We start from the raw sequence: 19,648 nt of genomic DNA on the forward strand, positions 1-19,648 counted from the left end.
CACCAACAGAAAGACCCCCCCTCCACAAACCTCCTTGACAGACAAAACCACAGACACACAATACAACGGAATCACACCCTCAAAGCCACACACCAATCCAACCCACTTTGCCAGCACAGCACATCCCCCAACCCCCAAGCAAAAAACAAAACAAAACAAAACAAAAAAAGACACACATCAACAACCTGCACACACACCGCATCCTCACACACTCATACACACACACACAAAAAAAACCACATGCTAGCGCCCGTTTCATTGGTTTCGGAAACGGGCCTTTTTTACTAGTCTCTTATAAAAGCAATTTATCTAAATACTTCCAAATATTCCAACTGTTCAACTCCCTCCAATTTCTTGCCACCTCCTTGGTCAACTGGTTTTTCAGGAAACCCACTTCTTATGATTATAATCTTTTGTCAAACCCAACACAGTCCCTGTGTTTCGCTCATGGCATCTTCAGGGGTTTAACTACAATATACAAGTAAATATTGAAAGGACAGCCAAAATACCTAATAACCCCTCTAAACCCTTCCAAACTTTTATTAACACACACACACCTCATATCTCTTATATTTATTTTCAATCACAAAACTGGAGCGGACCTCTCTCTGGTAGGGGAAGTAATGGCGCTTATGCACCCTAAATACCGGTGCATGCACATTATTAAATACCCCTGTATTTGAACACTGGTTGCCTATGTCACTCTACTAAATTCCTAGCCAATCTACTTCTTTATTAAGACTGAATGGAACCACAGTCTTCCACTCAAATATCAATCTTTGTTCCATTTGAAACATCTTCTGTAACCAACCACCAGAAAAACACAGAGCCTACCAGGACCGCACCAGAACCAAGAGAGCCAATACCAAAATGCATCAAAAAGCTGCAGACCTCCCCGGAGGGTCAGAAAGAAAAAAGAAAAAACCCGCTTACCTCAGACAACAGAGAAAACTGGAGAGCACACTTGAGCTGGGAGGAGAGGGACCTGGCTTCATCAAGTATCATCCAAGCTCAACTTTTTCTTTTCTTTTTTTTTAACAGCCTGAAAATAGCACAAATCCACCAGCCAGGTTGTCACTCAGGATACACCGAGACAGGAGCTTACAGTGCACAATCCATCTACCACCCGCTTGGGGACAGAGAAAATACTGAGTGTTCCAGGCTGCACGATAACCTTAAAGGGCAAATTACTTGGAATACTTTTCTCTGTCTCCATCCGCTGGTAGATAGACATAACCCATTTGTCTGGACTGATCCGGTATAGATGACAAGGAAGCTTAGTTTAGCGAAAACTGAACGTGGTGGTGGGGGGAGGGGCAGGCACGGTTCAGCAGCAGTGGTGGTTGCGAGAGGAGGAGCACTTCCAATGGCGAGGCATGGGAACCCCTGCCAGTCAGGGGTCCAAGCCCACCTCCAAGGCTACATCCCTGGAGTAGGTTAATGAGGAGGATGCAGTAGATGCACTTAACTCTCCAGATAGTTTGGATGTACCTAAGTTCTTAGAATATTCTCAAGATCTGATTGCAAAAAGATCTACTTTGACAGTAGTTATGAAATCAGTGGAAATTAAAATGGAGATATTAAAAGCTTACGTTACAAAAAAAAAACAATTACTTTTCTGTGGACAAAATATCTGATGTTACCTGATGTTGCCAGGGCAACTCAGCTTAAAAGGAAGGCTTTCCTAAAACCTAGGGTTTTGGCTATAGGACCCACTTTGTTTTTCTGAAATTTCCATGCAAGTGCTTGGTTATTTATGAAAATGATCAGTATGTATTTGACGTTATAAAATTGGAAACATTTTTGCAGGATAAAGCACTAGTTGAACAGGAACTGATTACTTAATTTGGTTAATTAAGTGGGATAGGATAGTAAATAGGGTTCTAAATAAGTCTAACCTGTGCCCTACCTTATTTTGTAGTATGGAGAAATGCTGATCTCAAGTTGTTTCTCCTTGTTGTGGACGCTATACTGTTATAATTTTGGTTTATTCTATTGTGATTTGTTCTTACAACATTTTCTTGCATTGTTATAATACATTTGAAAAAAAAAAAAAATATATATATATATATATATATAAATACATAAATAAATTAAATAAATAAATAAGAAAAGAAATTACAGGGCTCTCTCTCACAGAGGCCAGTTCACTTTCCACATCTATATGGTGCACAACTCCAAACACCACAGGAAGTGCAGCCCCAGCACTACTAATGAGAATGCAGAGCATCTCTGCCACCAAGACTATCTCTAGCTTGTTCTGCACTACTCTGAGCACTCCTCCAGCCATGTACTCAACCATGGGGCCCCAGGCCATAGACTGTGCCCCAAGGAGTCTGTTGCACCAGTCCATCTGCACCATATGCTGGAGATAGATAAATACTGGAAAAGTTACATGGTTGCATCACTTCTAAGGAAGACATCACTGAAAGCTCAGTGTTCCCTGCCTCCAGTTGCTGGTTGTGGAGCAAAACCCATTTGTCTGGGCTGATTGATTTTTTTTTCTATAACAAATTGCGTGACACACGATATGCAAGACAGAATACATTATTTGAAATCAGTTTACCTCTTTATTGTTGTGCCATAAATGTTGCTCAGAAACAGGAAAATCCGTTTCTGTGTAGAGCAACTGCTTAATATCTTTAACAGCTGTAGAAGGCGGCAAATCATATGTCCTGCAGCCAACATATTCATGGAGGATTGTAATTCTGACCAACCTGTCAACAAAAGGAAATAAAAAGGTTTCTGTGAGGGGAAACAAAACAATATACAAAAGGGACACATACACACACACAGTAGTTAATATATCTTTTATTATTAGACAGATAAATATTTAGCTGCTTAAAATGTAGATGTTCCCAAAGCATAGTTTAGTTAGGCATGACATGCATTAGAACTCAGCTGATAGCATGCATTTTCAGTTCTAGGCAGCTTAGTTTAGCCATCATTAGCAGTCTTTAGGCAACTAACCTATCCCGAAGCTTGTTTAAAATTGACAAATAAATTATTAAAATGGCATAAACAAAAGAAACTGGGATACATTTTTGTACATACACATGATTTAGAACAACTTTAAATGAATTAGAGCAATTGCAAAGACACTTGTGTTAACCATCTCCATGTAATAATTAAAAATTAAGAGCTTAAGGTGGTAATTTTTAAAAGCATCTCCATGCGTAAAAAGCAGCATTTACACGTGTAGATTGGCATACATGTGTAAATGTGATTTCAGAAAACCACTGTTTACCCATGGAGATGCTCCAGGGCAGAGATTCCAAGAATGTGTTGTGGGCATGGTTTGGATACCCTGAAACGTTTGATGTGTATTTCGTATTATACAATGGGACAAACAAAAAAACAAAACTGGGCCTTCAATACTATTTGCTAATACAGGAGATTTGTTTTTCTATATCGAGGCTGTCCATTCCAACAGGCAAGTTTGGCTTTACAGATTTATCTATGTCTGTTTTTGGAGGCTTTGGACACATACATTTTAAACAATTCACATCCAAACACTGACCCCTGAGGCAGGTGCTGTTTTACACCGAAACAAGGCCCGTGTCGGGTCACTTGTCAATAAAATACTCCTACTGTCTCAGTCTTGAAGGCCCAGTGTTGCTTTTTTTTTGTTTGTGCACTTTTTATGTATACTGCTTAAGGTAGAGGGGGTGATAAATGATACAGAAAAGAGCACCTCTCTTCCTCCAGCCAGGCTATAGAAACAGTTGCTAGCTTGCTGATAGGTTCCTAAAATATATGCACATGCAGTCATTTTTATCATCAATGAGAATACGCCATAGTGAATCAGACAGTGTCCTGTTTAGGACACAAGTACCTTGTAGGATCCAAAAAAGTAAATAGTTTCCATGCCATTTCTCCCATGGTTTACCTCAACAGTGTATGGACTTTTCTGCCAGGAATTTGCCCAAACATTTTTTAAACCTAGCTATGTTAACTGCTTTTACCACATTTTTCAGCAAAATATTGCAGAGGCTAACTACAGTGGTGGAAATAAGTATTTGATCCCTTGCTGATTTTGTAAGTTTGCCCACTGACAAAGACATGAGCAGCCCATAATTGAAGGGTAGGTTATTGGTAACAGTGAGAGATAGCACATCACAAATTAAATCCGGAAAATCACATTGTGGAAAGTATATGAATTTATTTGCATTCTGCAGAGGGAAATAAGTATTTAATCCCTCTGGCAAACAAGACCTAATACTTGGTGGCAAAACCCTTGTTGGCAAGCACAGCGGTCAGACGTCTTCTGTAGTTGATGATGAGGTTTGCACACATGTCAGGAGGAATTTTGGTCCACTCCTCTTTGCAGATCATCTCTAAATCATTAAGAGTTCTGGGCTGTCGCTTGGCAACTCGCAGCTTCAGCTCCCTCCATAAGTTTTCAATGGGATTAAGGTCTGGTGACTGGCTAGGCCACTCCATGACCCTAATGTGCTTCTTCCTGAGCCACTCCTTTGTTGCCTTGGCTGTATGTTTTGGGTCATTGTCGTGCTGGAAGACCCAGCCACGACCCATTTTTAAGGCCCTGGCGGAGGGAAGGAGGTTGTCACTCAGAATTGTACGGTACATGGCCCCATCCATTCTCCCATTGATGCGGTGAAGTAGTCCTGTGCCCTTAGCAGAGAAACACCCCCAAAACATAACATTTCCACCTCCATGCTTGACAGTGGGGACGGTGTTATTTGGGTCATAGGCAGCATTTCTCTTCCTCCAAACACGGCGAGTTGAGTTCATGCCAAAGAGCTCAATTTTTGTCTCATCTGACCACAGCACCTTCTCCCAATCACTCTCGGCATCATCCAGGTGTTCACTGGCAAACTTCAGACGGGCCGTCACATGTGCCTTCCGGAGCAGGGGGACCTTGCGGGCACTGCAGGATTGCAATCCGTTATGTCGTAATGTGTTACCAATGGTTTTCGTGGTGACAGTGGTCCCAGCTGCCTTGAGATCATTGACAAGTTCCCCCCTTGTAGTTGTAGGCTGATTTCTAACCTTCCTCATGATCAAGGATACCCCACGAGGTGAGATTTTGCGTGGAGCCCCAGATCTTTGTCGATTGACAGTCATTTTGTACTTCTTCCATTTTCTTACTATGGCACCAACAGTTGTCTCCTTCTCGCCCAGCGTCTTACTGATGGTTTTGTAGCCCATTCCAGCCTTGTGCAGGTGTATGATCTTGTCCCTGACATCCTTAGACAGCTCCTTGCTCTTGGCCATTTTGTAGAGGTTAGAGTCTGACTGATTCACTGAGTCTGTGGACAGGTGTCTTTCATACAGGTAACCATTGCCGACAGCTGTCTGTCATGCAGGTAACGAGTTGATTTGGAGCATCTACCTGGTCTGTAGGGGCCAGATCTCTTACTGGTTGGTGGGGGATCAAATACTTATTTCCCTCTGCAGAATGCAAATAAATTCATATACTTTCCACAATGTGATTTTCCGGATTTAATTTGTGATGTGCTATCTCTCACTGTTACCAATAACCTACCCTTCAATTATGGGCTGCTCATGTCTTTGTCAGTGGGCAAACTTACAAAATTAGCAATGGATCAAATACTTATTTCCACCACTGTAGGTATTGAGGGGTCTTTTACACAGCCTTGCTAGTGTTTTTAGCTCACCGTAAATGCTGATTTGCCCATTATAATCCTATGGGCGTCTCAGCGTTTACCTCCAGCTCACTTTTACCGCGAGCTAAAAACGCTAGCACAGCTTTGTAAAAGGCCTCCTGAGTGAAAAAAGTATTTTCTCCTATTTGTTTTAGACATTCTACTTTGTAACTTCATAGTGTCGTGCTTAACACCACCAGTCCAATCAGGATTGTATAGATGTCTATCATATCGCCCCTTAACCAGTGGAAGAATCCTAAACTCTTTAGCCTTTTCTCATATAAGGGTCCCATCTCCTTTATCATCCTTCTCTGTACCTTTTCTAATACTGCAATTTCTGTGAACAATAGGAGATGCAATGAAACTAAAGGCACCCTTTCTCAGATACTCCATTCAGATATGAGCTCAAAATTGTCATTAGCACTTCTAACCCAAGAGTTCAGGTCACTTTTGATCTGAATTTCATCTAGCACCTATTCTAAACTGCATATTTAAAAAAAAAACACACACACATAAGCCTTATGACGTTGTAAAAGCATTAGTTAATTTTTTTAGATACATTTATCATAACATAATAATTGGATTTCCCCTATTTTTGAATATAGAAAAGACCACAAACTGTGTTGACTGTAAGAATCACAATCATGGCATCAACCGAGGTATCATCAAATCAGTAAACAGCACAGTGTTTTCCCCACTCATAAAATCCAATGCTATTCACTGGCTACATTAACACCTTAATAATTCTCAAGAAGATGTGTTTTTGTTGAGGTGGCACTTTTCTCAACAGCTATTAACCATATCTTCTTACAGCTCCCGCTGGTAGTACATAATGCTATGAACAGAGAATGTATTTTTAGAACACTGATCAGAGCCTAAGCAGGATGTGTAACTTCCCCACTTTGTGCAAAGTGTGGGGAGGTGGATACCTCCTTCTCTCATGCTCTATGGGCCTGTAAAGTCATTCAAAGGTTTTGGCATCAGGTGCAGTCTGTTGTTGAGAACTTTATCAGCAACTAAAACCCTCAACCACAGGGCCTATTACTGTGGACCTTACTTCATTGTGGGCCTCTTACTAAGAATAAGCACTACTTTTTACACAAAGCCAGGGTTGTGGGCTTAAAAAGTAGACTACAGCATTGGTGCACAGATACTGCACCATCTTTCTGGCAATGGTGCAACGCTATTCATACCTTGAAGGCATGGGAGGCCCCAGATGCTTGTCTCACTATGAAACGCAAAAAGTGGTTCTGGCTGATATGGGAACCATATATTCAAAGTCTAGCTCCATGTGCACATAGTACGATTGTGATCAACCTCCAATTGTGATAAAGCTGTGCACTACAACATTCCTGTTGTACGTATAGTAGCTAGGGAGGGAGAGTGGGATTGGGGGATTAGGATATAAAACTCTGGGGTGGGCAAGGTTGGGTTTGGAATTCTTAGAAGGCAAGGGACAGTCTGTCCTTGCATCAGTGCTTTTAAGTTGGGTGGATATTACACAGAGTATATTATTGTCTGCTTTATTATTGTGTATAACACGTTCACAGCTTTGGCCTTTAACTTCATGACAACTGGGAAAAGGTTTGGGTGGGGTTGGGGGGGGGGGGGAAATATAAAAGTTGATGACAGCTATCTAGGGCTTTCCCCATTTTAACCCCTTCCCAACTAGCCCAACTGCTGTAGCAAACCTTGTAACTGAAACGCAGGCTATAGCTGAACCCAAAACAAGTGCACTCTCAGACAGCCACTACGTATCACTTCTGCGAAAGAGTGGGAACTCCCAACTCCCTTCAGCTGTGAATGCTGATGACAAGCAATACCACCTCCAAAACTTGCCAACACAAAAGGCAGAAAGCAGGCTAGTGAATCAAATCCAGGTATTACATTGAGCTATCAAGGGACATAAACATGTCTTATATGGGAATAGTGGTGTCAAGCCTTGATATAATAATTTCTCTGATCCTGTGCTTTTGTGGCATGTCAGCAATCAAATATCTAATATTATAAATCCTTTCTTGTGCATTTCTTATCTTATCTGGTTCTTGCATACCGCTAAATCCCCTATTATGGGGTTCAAAGCGGTTAACAACTAAACAAGTCAGCAATGCTGGAAAAACAGCAAGCCCAATACTCAAACCAATTTAAGCAGGCTGCTGGCTTACATCATGCCCAGTAGACCATCCATCAATATACAGCAGCACTTCAGGCAGTTCCACAATATATTGGCAATAACTGGCCATCTAAAAACTGGGGAGGGGAAGAGCATTCCAGAGACGGGGTTGGGGAGGCGTCAGGAGTTATGCAGGTGCTCCCTGCTGGTCTAGAGTGGGGTAGGTTGGGCAGGAGCAAACACCACTTGCTGCCTGCCTGTAAAATGGCCACCACAACCTCTAGCAATAGTCTCCCAGTACTACCACTAGAGGTCAGAATCAACTATCTGGGTCTGACCAGACATATGCTAGTCACTGGAACTTTATGCTAGACATCTATATAAATAAAATCCCCCCTCAGACGTTCTGAAGCTCACTCCATCTGTCCTGAACTCCTGTCCTCCTAGTAGGCTAGGCTATTTGGACTACTCACCCTCAGTCTTAGCCACGCCCATCTGGGCCGTAGGCCACGCCCCATCTGCACATAAAAAGCACCCTCAACGTTCTAAAGCACACTCTGAGGCTTCAACAGTTCGTATGTTCGAAGCTCTGTAATCATTTTTAAGCACACTACATCTCTGCCCCGCCCTGACCTATCAGAGAAGGGAGGAGTACCACAGCTGCACCGCTCTGACCTATCAAAGGGAACTGAAACATGAAAAGGGAGGAGCCTCACACCGAATGACGGACCTATCAGAGGGAAGTCAAATAGAAGAAGGGAGGAGCGTCAGAGGCCAAGGGGACGGCCGTATCTACGTCTCATAGGTTTCCTTGCTTTCTTTTCAGTGTATTGCAGCTGCAGCCACTTAGGTAAGTCTAGCAAGCCTGTCAGCTACTGAATACAGAAAGCAAAAGATAGCATGTGGGAACTTGCTCCATTTTGTTCTCTGAAATGCAGTGATTATTATACAAATGGTCTTGCTTTCATTATTTTGGTAGGGGCTGCCTTCATGACTGTCCACAGTCCCCCCAGTCCTGACACCTGACAGGGGGGACAGGGAAGGACACTCACTGTCTCACATACGCACTCGCACACACTCATTCTCACATACACACACGCTCTCTCACAGACACACTCACACCCATTCTCTGTCACACACACACACTTGCACATTCTCACTCTCACAGACACTCTCTCAAACATACACACTCCGCGCAAAACCTTGCTAGCGCCCGTTTCATTTCAGCCAGAAACAGGCCTTTTTTACTAGTGGCTAAATAATGGCTGGGACCTGCATATATATCTTACGCGGATCCCAGCTGAATATCAGCGGGGACCTGCATAAATTCCAGGGACCAGCACAAGTCCAGTGAGACCCAGATATTCAATGCTAATGCCTAGACATGGCCTGGCACTGAATATTTAGATCTCATTTAGCCAGTTATAGCACATTAAAAAAAAATTGTTGACCTAATATTTCGTAACTATTGAAAGCATTTTTATTTAGTGAATTCCTTGCCACTGTTGACCATTGTAATTCTCTTAGCTAGTTTGCTACTTTCAAATGAATTATTCTGCTACTATGATGTTATCTCTTATTGTCTTTTACTTTTGTTTAATCATAGTAAATGACAACAAAGGTCCATCAAGTCTGCCCAACAAGATAAACTCATTTTACATGGTATGTGATACTTTATATGTATACCTGAGTTTGATTTGTCCTTGCCTTTCTCAGAGCACAGACCATAGAAGTCTGCCCAGTACTGTTCTTGTACTAAGTTCTGAAGATAACATTGAAGCCCCTTAAAATTTACACTCCAGCCCATCCCTATCTATTCAGTCACGATCAGGGCATAGACCGTAGAAGTCTGCCCAGCTCCCGTTTTGTTTCCAATTACCGGCGTCGCCACCCAATCTCCGCTAAGATTCCACGGAATCATTCCTTCTAAACAGGATTCCTTTGTGTTTATCCCATGCATGTTTGAATTCCATTACCGTTTTCATCTCTACCACCTCCCGTGGGAGGGCATTCCACATATCCACCACCCTCTCCGTGAAAAAATACTTCCTGACATTAGTCCTAAGTGTACCCCCCTTCAACCTCAATTCATGTCCTCTAGTTCTACCGCCTTCCCATCTCCGGAAAAGGTTTGTTTGTGGATTAATACCTTTCAAATATTTGAACGTCTATATCATATCACCCCTGTTTCTCCTTTCCTCCAAGGTATACATGTTCAGGTCAGCAAGTCTCTCCTCGTATGGTTTGCAACGCAAATCCCATACCATTTTCGTAGCTTTTCTTTGCACCGCTTCCAGTCTTTTTACATCTTTAGCAAGATACGGCCTCCAAAACTGAACATCAACACCTCCTTTCTTCTGCAGGTTATGCCCCTCTCTACGCATAATCCTCATTGTACTTTGCTTTAAAGTTTGATGTAAGCCACATTGAAGCTGAACTTCTTTGGGATAATGGGGTATGTATGTATTAATTCATATATATCTTCTTCTTATATAATAATTCTCACCTCCAGCGTTCTAATGTGCCTGGGACCGTGGCTCCCTCGGAGGTGGTCTGCTAGGCAGCTTAGAACGCACTGACGTCAGTGACATCACTGACAGCTGATTCCAAGGCAAGGGGAGGAGTAGGGAAACTACTTCTCCCCCTGCCTGGGAAACAGTGTGCCGCTCCCTGCCACTTTGGAGCAAGTGGCAGGGAGCGGGGCAACACAGACCCCTCCCTCGGCACCTCACCAAACCACCCCCCCACCTGAAGATCAACACCCCGTGTCCCCTCACGCCCCTCCCACCGAGTTCCACACTCCGCCCTCCCTCCAAATTCAACAACCCCCCCTCCGTGACCCTGTCGACCCCCCTTCCCGCCGAAAACCGTCCACCGCCGCCATCGAGTACCTGTGCTGACAGGGGACCCCTACCCCCAACAGCCGAAGTCCTGTTCTGGCCTTCGCGGCGTTGCTTCCTGAATGCTCCTCTGTTCAAGTTCCTCTGCGTGCGTCTGACGTCAGACGCACGCACAGAAACTTGAACAGATCATTCAGGAAGCAACACCAGGACAGACGAGAACAGAACTTCGGCTAACGGGGGTTGGGGTCCCCCGTCAGCACAGGTACTCGACGGCGGCGGGGGACGGTTTTCGCCGAGAAGGGGGGGTCGACAGGGTCGCGGAAGGGGGGTCCAGGGATCCGTAACGCAGAGAGGGGGGTGTTGAATACGGAGGGAGGGCGGAGTCTGGAACTCAGTGGGAGGGGCGTGAGGGGGCCTTGACCTGGGTGGTTGGGAGGCCAGGGAGGTTGGGAGGCCTTGAACTGGGAGGGAGGGAGGGGGGTCTGGAACTCGGAGGGGACAGAGCGACACAGCGAGGGAGGGTGGGGGGGGTTGCCTTGCTAGCACCCGTTTCCTTGCGATAAGAAACGGGCCTTTTTTACTAGTATATATATATATAAGCTGCCACATCAGTTGACTTTCTCTATTTAGTAATGGGGAAAATCTGACGTCTATTACAATATATTTTTCATGCTGGCGGCAGGTCTTACTACATCTCTCTGAAGCTGCTTCAGGGGTCATCCCCCCCCCCCCCCCCACACACACACACACACACACACACACCTGGCGATGCTGCTGCAGTTACAGGCAGTAAATGGGAGGGAGGGAGGGGATGGAAAACACTGCAACTGGGACACAAACCAGTACAACTGGGAGGAGGAAATGGGAGGGATGGAGGGGGGTTTAGGACCCTAGAACTGGGAGGGAGGGGTGGGAGTGAGAAAACCATAGAACTGGGAGGGAGGGAGGGAGGGGGTTCAACAACACTGCAACTGGTAGGACACGGAGGGAGGGGGTGGGAATACCCTGGAACGGGGAGGGGGGCCCTGCCACTGTCATTCTCACACACACACGCCCAGTCTTACTCTCTGTCACACACACTCACACACACTCTGTAAAACACACACACTCTGAGGAAAACCTTGCTAGCGCCCGTTTCATTGGTTTCCGAAACGGGCCTTTTTTACTAGTGTGTGTGTGTATATATATATATATATACACACACACACTCACACTCAGACTGTCTTCAATTAGCATTGTTGCTCCTTGTGAAAACATGAAATTATTGAAGCAGAAGAGAAATCACTCTATACGTGTATTTTTTTTTTTTTTTTTTACTAAACTTAATTGCCTGGTACTTGTGACCTGGCTTGACCACAGTTGGAAACAGGATACTGGGCTTGATGGCCCTTCAGTCTGTCCCAGTATGGCAACACTTATGTTCTTGGGTTCTTATGAATTAGACTTTGAACATAGGTACAGTGAGTATCCTGTTCCTTCATTTTGGCTGGTAATAACAGCAATCAATGACAGAGAGGAATAAACCTACTAAAAAGACTGATGAAAGCACCAATTTACATTCGCCAAATAACCCCATAGTTGCAGCAGCTCAGGTTTCAGGTCCTCCCAGAATGTCTCTTTTAAATGAACAGCTGCTGCTCTGATTCTTGACACCCGTTAGGCGAAAAGCGAGGTCCTTCCCTTTCAATGACAAGCTACTATGAGCAGTACTTTCCAGAGGAGTAAAGGGGCCAGAAACGAAAGTGTTACCAAAAAAAAAAAAAAAGGCACAGAACTCGTCATTTCAACAAAGCAGTGCTTTCAAACACGTTACTAAAACGTAAAGCCATAAACTCCACTTACAACCAAAACAGCAGAGTCCAACAATCTGCATAAGAAAAACAAATTGTTATGCTACCGCCAAAAAATGATGTTTTATAGTGTGTCAAAAAAAAAAAATACCATGAGCAGAAACTGGGCTAAATGGTTGTCTGTGCCTTGGACTCAATGACAGTGCTAAAAGAGAGCGTCCCCCCCAGGCCCTCTTCCCCCTGACTGCGGTAGCCGCAGCCCGTGCCAGTCACGCACCAATCTAAATAGTCTCTAGTCTGTGCGACTCTACCACTACCACCCCAGTTGCATCACTGACAGTTAGTTCATCAAAGCTATATTTATAGGGCCGCGAGAGGTTAATCTTTCTACTCACATTCCACCGCTGTCGTGCGCTTCCTCGCGCCGTACAGCCCGTGTCTACCGGCGGCAGCAGCAGGAAAGGAAGGGATTGGGGGAGGGGGAATGATGACGTTGTAAGAGGAAGAGTGGAGACCAGTGATAATTCAGCACGAAAATCAACCTTCACATCCGAACCGTTAGGCGCTATTATTAGTCATAGGCATGGCTGGTGAGGGAGGGGGAAGAGAGAGGAAGGATACCCCGTGAGGCTTTCTGTTCCAGCCAGTATTGGAAGAAAAGGTGAAATGGTAATGGTCCGGGTGTAACACCTCAAAGTGCCGACCATGGGGGTGGGGGGGCAAAGAAAACAAAAAGTCAACCCGGCTTCCTTAACCCATGCACGAATGCAGCCTGTGGGGACGCTCCTCTGATGCAAAGAACTGCTCTTCTCCCTTCTTCTTTCTCTCTAGCTATATCATAGGAGCCGACTCTGTCGGTGCTTGAGCACCCCCAATATAGAGAATATTCACTGAATGTGTCCAGGGAGGGGTTATTTCCACTGGGCTTAGCACCCCCAATAATTTTGAAACGTTCGCTCCTATGAGCTATATGTATTATTAGCTCCAAAAAGATGAGAAAGGGGGCTGTGTAGGCACGGCTTCAGTTCAACCCACTTCTGCAGCAGGCACATATCATTCAGGCCTGGTTCAAATTACTATGATCTGTGCAGAGAGACTACGGGGAAGGGAGAGGCCCCAGGAGGCAGAAGCAGCATTGAGATAGATATGGAGACCTGCATCTGGGAATTTAATCTGGACAGAGTAAATGCTAGGACTACCTATAGTGGAAAGAGAAGCTTAATGGGAGTCTCTGTACAGAGCTGCCAAGGGGTCCCAATTTTTGAGAGGGAGATTTTGATCAGGGTTGCCGATTACCTTGTCCCCAAACCAGCCCAAAAAGTTCACACCCCCGCCCCCAGCATCATCAGCTCCACCCCTGACATCACTAACCACTCCCCCAATGTCACTAACCACCCCTCTGCCGATGCCGTGTCTCAGCGGGAGACTTTCCCGCTTTGGCGGAAGTGCGGGAGATGACCCGCTGAATGCGGAAGACTTAGCAGGTCTGAGTCTAGGTGAGGGCGAGGGGAGTGGGGACTAGATTGGGGTATGAATGGAATTGGAAGAGTGAGAGAGCAGGGTCAGCGTTTACATTAGGCAAACCAGGCAGTTACCTAGAGTACTAAAGATTCTTGGGGTAACAAAACGGTAGAGGGCACCAGAGCAGGTAGTTTAAAATTTCTCCTTATCCCTACATTTTCCCCAGTGGCTTGGTCTCCAGGATCAGCAGCCGGGAAGAGAGCTAGCACAATTGATCCCATAAGCTCCTGTCTCATGTTGCTGGACTAGCCTGCCTGGTTGAGGCAGAGGAAACTGATAATGCTATTAAACCACAGGAACTGAGCTGCCGAGGAAATGTTCAAGTTTGGCCTTCAAAGTAAGGAAGTAATTTAAAGCTTACCATGCTACTACTACTACAACTTAACATTTCTAGAGCGCTACTAGGGTTACGCAGCACTGTACAGTTTAACAAAGAAGGCCAGTCCCTGCTCGAAGGAGCTTACAATCTAAAGGACGAAATGTCAAGTTGGGGTTAGTCATGATTTCCTGAATAGAGGTGTAGTGGTTAGGTGCCGAAGGCGACATTGAAGAGGTGGGCTTTGAGCAAGGATTTGAAGATGGGCAGGGAGGGGGCCTGGCGTATGGGCTCAGGGAGTTTATTCCAAGCATGGGGTGAAGCGAGGCAAAAAGGGCGGAGCCTGGAGTTGGCTGTGGTGGAGAAGGGTACTGAGAGGAGGGATTTGTCTTGAGAGCGGAGGTTACAGGTAGGAACGTAAAGGGAGATGAGGGAAGAGAGGTAAGGAGGGGCTGCAGATCGAGTGCATCTGTAGGTTAGTAGGAGAAGGTTGAACTGTACGCGGTACCTGATCGGAAGCCAGTGAAGTGACTTGAGAAGAGGGGTGATATGAGTATATCGGTCCAGGCGGAAGATAAGACGTGCAGCCGAGTTCTGAACGGACTGAAGGGGGGATAGATGGCTAAGTGGGAGGCCAGTGAGGAGTAGGTTGCAGTAGTCAAGGCGAGAGGTAATGAGAGAGTGGACAAGAGTTCGGGTGGTGAGCTCAGAGAGGAAAGGGCGAATTTTGCTAATGTTATAGAGGAAAAAGCGACAGGTCTTGGCTATCTGCTGGATATGCGCAGAGAAGGAGAGGGAGGAGTCGAAGATGACTCCGAGGTTGCGGGCAGATGAGACGGGGACGATGAGGGTGTTATCAACTGAGATAGAGAGTGGAGGGAGAGGGGAAGTGGGTTTGGGTGGGAAGATAAGCTCGGTCTTGGCCATGTTCAGTTTCAGGTGGCGGTTGGACATCCAGGCAGCAATGTCGGATAAGCAAGCTGATACTTTGGCCTGGGTTTCGGCAGTGATGTCTGGTGTGGAGAGATAAAGCTGGGTGTCGTCAGCATAAAGATGATATTGGAAACCATAAGATGAGATCAGGGAGCCCAGGGAAGAGGTGTAGATTGAAAAAAGAAGGGGTCCAAGGACAGAACCCTGAGGAACTCCAACAGAGAGCGGGATGGGGGTGGAGGAAGAACCATGAGGTACGGTGGGAGAGATAAGAGGAGAACCAGGAGGACAGAGCCCTGGAACCCAAATGAGGACAGTGTGGCAAGAAGTAAATTGTGATTGACAGTGTCAAAAACGGCGGATAGTACATAAGTACATAAGTAGTGCCATACTGGGAAAGACCAAAGGTCCATCTAGCCCAGCATCCTGTCACCGACAGTGGCCAATCCAGGTCAAGGGCACCTGGCACGCTCCCCAAACGTAAAAACATTCCAGACAAGTTATACCTAAAAATGCGGAATTTTTCCAAGTCCATTTAATAGCGGTCTATGGACTTGTCCTTTAGGAATCTATCTAACCCCTTTTTAAACTCCGTCAAGCTAACCGCCCGTACCACGTTCTCCGGCAATGAATTCCAGAGTCTAATTACACGTTGGGTGAAGAAAAATTTTCTCCGATTCGTTTTAAATTTACCACACTGTAGCTTCAACTCATGCCCTCTAGTCCTAGTATTTTTGGATAGCGTGAACAGTCGCTTCACATCCACCCGATCCATTCCACTCATTATTTTATACACTTCTATCATATCTCCCCTCAGCCGTCTCTTCTCCAAGCTGAAAAGCCCTAGCCTTCTCAGCCTCTCTTCATAGGAAAGTCGTCCCATCCCCACTATCATTTTCGTCGCCCTTCGCTGTACCTTTTCCAATTCTACTATATCTTTTTTGAGATACGGAGACCAGTACTGAACACAATACTCCAGGTGCGGTCGCACCATGGAGCGATACAACGGCATTATAACATCCGCACACCTGGACTCCATACCCTTCCTAATAACACCCAACATTCTATTCGCTTTCCTAGCCGCAGCAGCACACTGAGCAGAAGGTTTCAGCGTATCATCGACGACGACACCCAGATCCCTTTCTTGATCCGTAACTCCTAACGCGGAACCTTGCAAGACGTAGCTATAATTCGGGTTCCTCTTACCCACATGCATCACTTTGCACTTGTCAACATTGAACTTCATCTGCCACTTGCACGCCCATTCTCCCAGTCTCGCAAGGTCCTCCTGTAATCGTTCACATTCCTCCTGCGACTTGACGACCCTGAATAATTTTGTGTCATCGGCGAATTTAATTACCTCACTAGTTATTCCCATCTCTAGGTCATTTATAAATACATTAAAAAGCAACGGACCCAGCACAGACCCCTGCGGGACCCCACTAACTACCCTCCTCCACTGAGAATACTGGCCACGCAATCCTACTCTCTGCTTCCTATCTTTCAACCAGTTCTTAATCCATAATAATACCCTACCTCCGATTCCATGGCTCTGCAATTTCTTCAGGAGCATGAGGATCAAGTAGTGACCTTTGGATTTGGCAAGGAACAGGTCATTACAGACTTTAGATAGTGCCGTTTCTGTCGAGTGTAGGGGGCGAAAGCCGGATCGAAGCGGATCGAGGATGGCATGAGAGGACAGAAAATCAAGGCAACGGCTGTGAACGACGCGTTCAAGTATCTTGGAGAGGAAGGGTAGGAGGGAAATGGGGCAACATTTGCTTTAGACTGGTTGTAGCTAGTCTAAAGCCAATATTATTTAGCGAGTAATGCACAAAGGGCCTTCTGTGGCTTTAATGTATGCTGTTAGCAGCTATCAAAAACCCTATAAAAATGCACAGCAAGGAGCTCATTAGTATTAAAATGAGTATTCCAAGCAATGCACAGACAGTGAGCACCTACCTTTAATGAACAGGTCTGGACCTGTTGTTACAGGGAGCGGTCTGCTTGCATTGTGCAAGCAAACTGCTGCCCATGGTAGACCCCCCCCCCCTGCACCCCCAAGCATAAAAACCCTAGTGATCTAGTGAACCTAAAGCAAAAATCTGGTGATCCTTGATCCCCAATCCCCATCCCATTAAAAGTTGGAGGCAGGAGCAACACCTCCCAACTCTGGGCCTGCCTTCTCAAAATGTGCTCAGCCCACTCAGCCCTTGCCTGGTGCACCCTGGGATGACCTGGGAGGTGCTTAGTACCACATAAGGAAAGAAACCTCCTTATATGGTGCTTAGCCCCTCCCAGTGCATCCCAGAATGCACTGGCACCCCAAAAGGCAGGAGGGAAGAGCTGGTTTTTTTTAGTTGTGGTGACAAGAATTGAACAAGATGCAGTCTCACCATGAAGCAACAGAGAGGCATTATGATAGTCTTTCTTTTATTCTCTATTCCTTTCCTAATCATTTCTAACATTCCGTTTGCTTTCTTTGCACCCGCCACACAGTAAGCAGAAGATTGCAACATACTGCAAACGACAACACCTAAATCCTTTTCCTCAGTGGTGACTTCTCTTCTGGACCACATAGCTATACTTTGGGTTATTCTTCCCAACTTGCATCACTTGGCACTTGCCCACATGAAATTTCATCTGATACTTATATACCCACCATTCAATAGTCCTACTGCAATCGCTCGCAGTCCAAATGCAATTTAACTTTGAAAGGTTTTGTGTCATCTACAGATTTGATCACCTTACTCATCATTCCCATTTCCAGATCATTTATAAATACATTAAAAAGTACCAGTCCCAGTACAGATCCTTGCAGCACTCTGCTATTAGAAACAGAGAAAACGACAGCAACTAAAGCCATATAGTCTATCCAGTCTGCCCATCCATATCACCTACTATCTCTTCCTCCCCCTAAGAAATCCCTCATGCCAGTCCCATGCTTTCTTGGATTCAGATACAGTCCTCATCTCCACCACCTCCACTTGGAAGTCGTTCCACACATCCACCACCCTTTGTCAAAGCCTTGTGAAAATCTAGAAACAATATACCAACATGTACACACTGCTGAAGGTGCAGAACAAAGACAGCATACTGATCTGTCTCAGTATGGCACATTTTATACTCCTAGGATGACACAGTTATGCATTTACCAAGATTTGTACTGGGGGGATATACAAGAATTGTACAAGATCAATGAAGACTTTTGGAAACTCAATCTGCATTAACATGAACATCAGGGAAACGCTGGCTGTGCATTGTCTCACATGGCTCATGTGACCAGAATAATAATGTACCGAAGTCCAAAGGCACCATCAGCTATGTGAGACAATGGTAGAATTTAAATGATGGCTTTACGAAATACCTTGAAACCGAACAAATATAAAATTAACGTTTGAAAGGGCAGAACAAACTTCTGAATTAAGCAGCCAGCTTCCATGATTTTCCAGAAAGAAATGCTGCACTAAAGAGCTACTGCTGCAGCTCTGCAGTGTTTGTAGACAAGTAACTGTGATTCAGCATCTACATCTATATTAAAGATATTATACCCTTTACAGTAAAATTACACCTTCTAGATAATGCAGCGTCTAGCCAGGCAAGCGTTTAAGGTACAAATTATGGGAGTTTAGCTTCTTTAAAACAAAAGGCATTGATGATTAGTGACTCAGCAACTTTATCCCCAGAACGCAAACTGCACAAACCACACTTATTTTAAAATATGATTGTTGGGGCAAAGCCAAGATGGAATTTTGATAGATTCTACAGGGCAAAGCTCTGCTGCTGAGTCTACAATGGGTAGATGGAAAGCCTATGTACGGAATATCCTGGTAGAAACCAAAATGATCCAGTACATAGGGGTATTGACTGCAGCACTGGAGGCAGTACGGTCCTGATGTGAATGTGGGCACTTCCCTTCTGATTGACAGTTTGCTCTCATTGAACCTGGACATGTGAGATCTTCCCCCCAGTATGGGACTTGGCACATTTCTGGGAGATGTCTCAGCAGTGCAACTGGAACCTGTCATGGAGGAAACAGCAGCCACTGGGAAGGGACTCTTCTAGTGCTGCTGCTCTTAGAGTCAACCTCCCTGAAGTCTGTTGGCACTAGGAGTTGAAACTGTGGTGAATTCAAGCACTTTGACATTAGATAGGGTAGGTTTGAGTCTTGGACGGTTGGCCCTGACTTCATAGAGTTCTCTGCTGGTAAAACTCAAAACCATAACCTTGGATGCAATCTGGGGGCAGCACTAATCCAGCTGGTAAACTCTTCCAGAGTCCCTCCCCACCTAATGTGTATCTGTATTATCCTACAGTCTACGGAAAACCTCCACTACAAGTAAGCAACTTAGCTCACTGCATTATCTGCCATGCAATTAATGCATGGTAATAAAAATTCTTTTGCAATATCTGCTCGGCAAAATGCTGGTAATGCCCGCAGCAGATAACAAATATAAACTTTGTCAACTAACATGCAGTAATTGCAGAACTTTAGCATAGCT

General features: G+C 45.1%; 1 protein-coding gene across 1 annotated transcript in view; it reads right to left on the reverse strand.

Moving 5' to 3' along the window:
* Window positions 1-19,648, reverse strand: part of LOC115469600 (sacsin-like) — a 44,572-nt gene that overhangs the window by 20,918 nt on the left and 4,006 nt on the right. The window contains exon 2 of the mRNA XM_030202395.1: window positions 2,567-2,717. Coding sequence (XP_030058255.1) covers window positions 2,567-2,717 — 151 coding nt within the window. The remainder of the gene's footprint in view (window positions 1-2,566; window positions 2,718-19,648) is intronic.

The sequence above is a fragment of the Microcaecilia unicolor genome, chromosome 4 (genome assembly GCF_901765095.1).
Source record: "Microcaecilia unicolor chromosome 4, aMicUni1.1, whole genome shotgun sequence".
In the NCBI taxonomy this organism is placed as follows: Eukaryota; Metazoa; Chordata; class Amphibia; order Gymnophiona; family Siphonopidae; genus Microcaecilia; species Microcaecilia unicolor.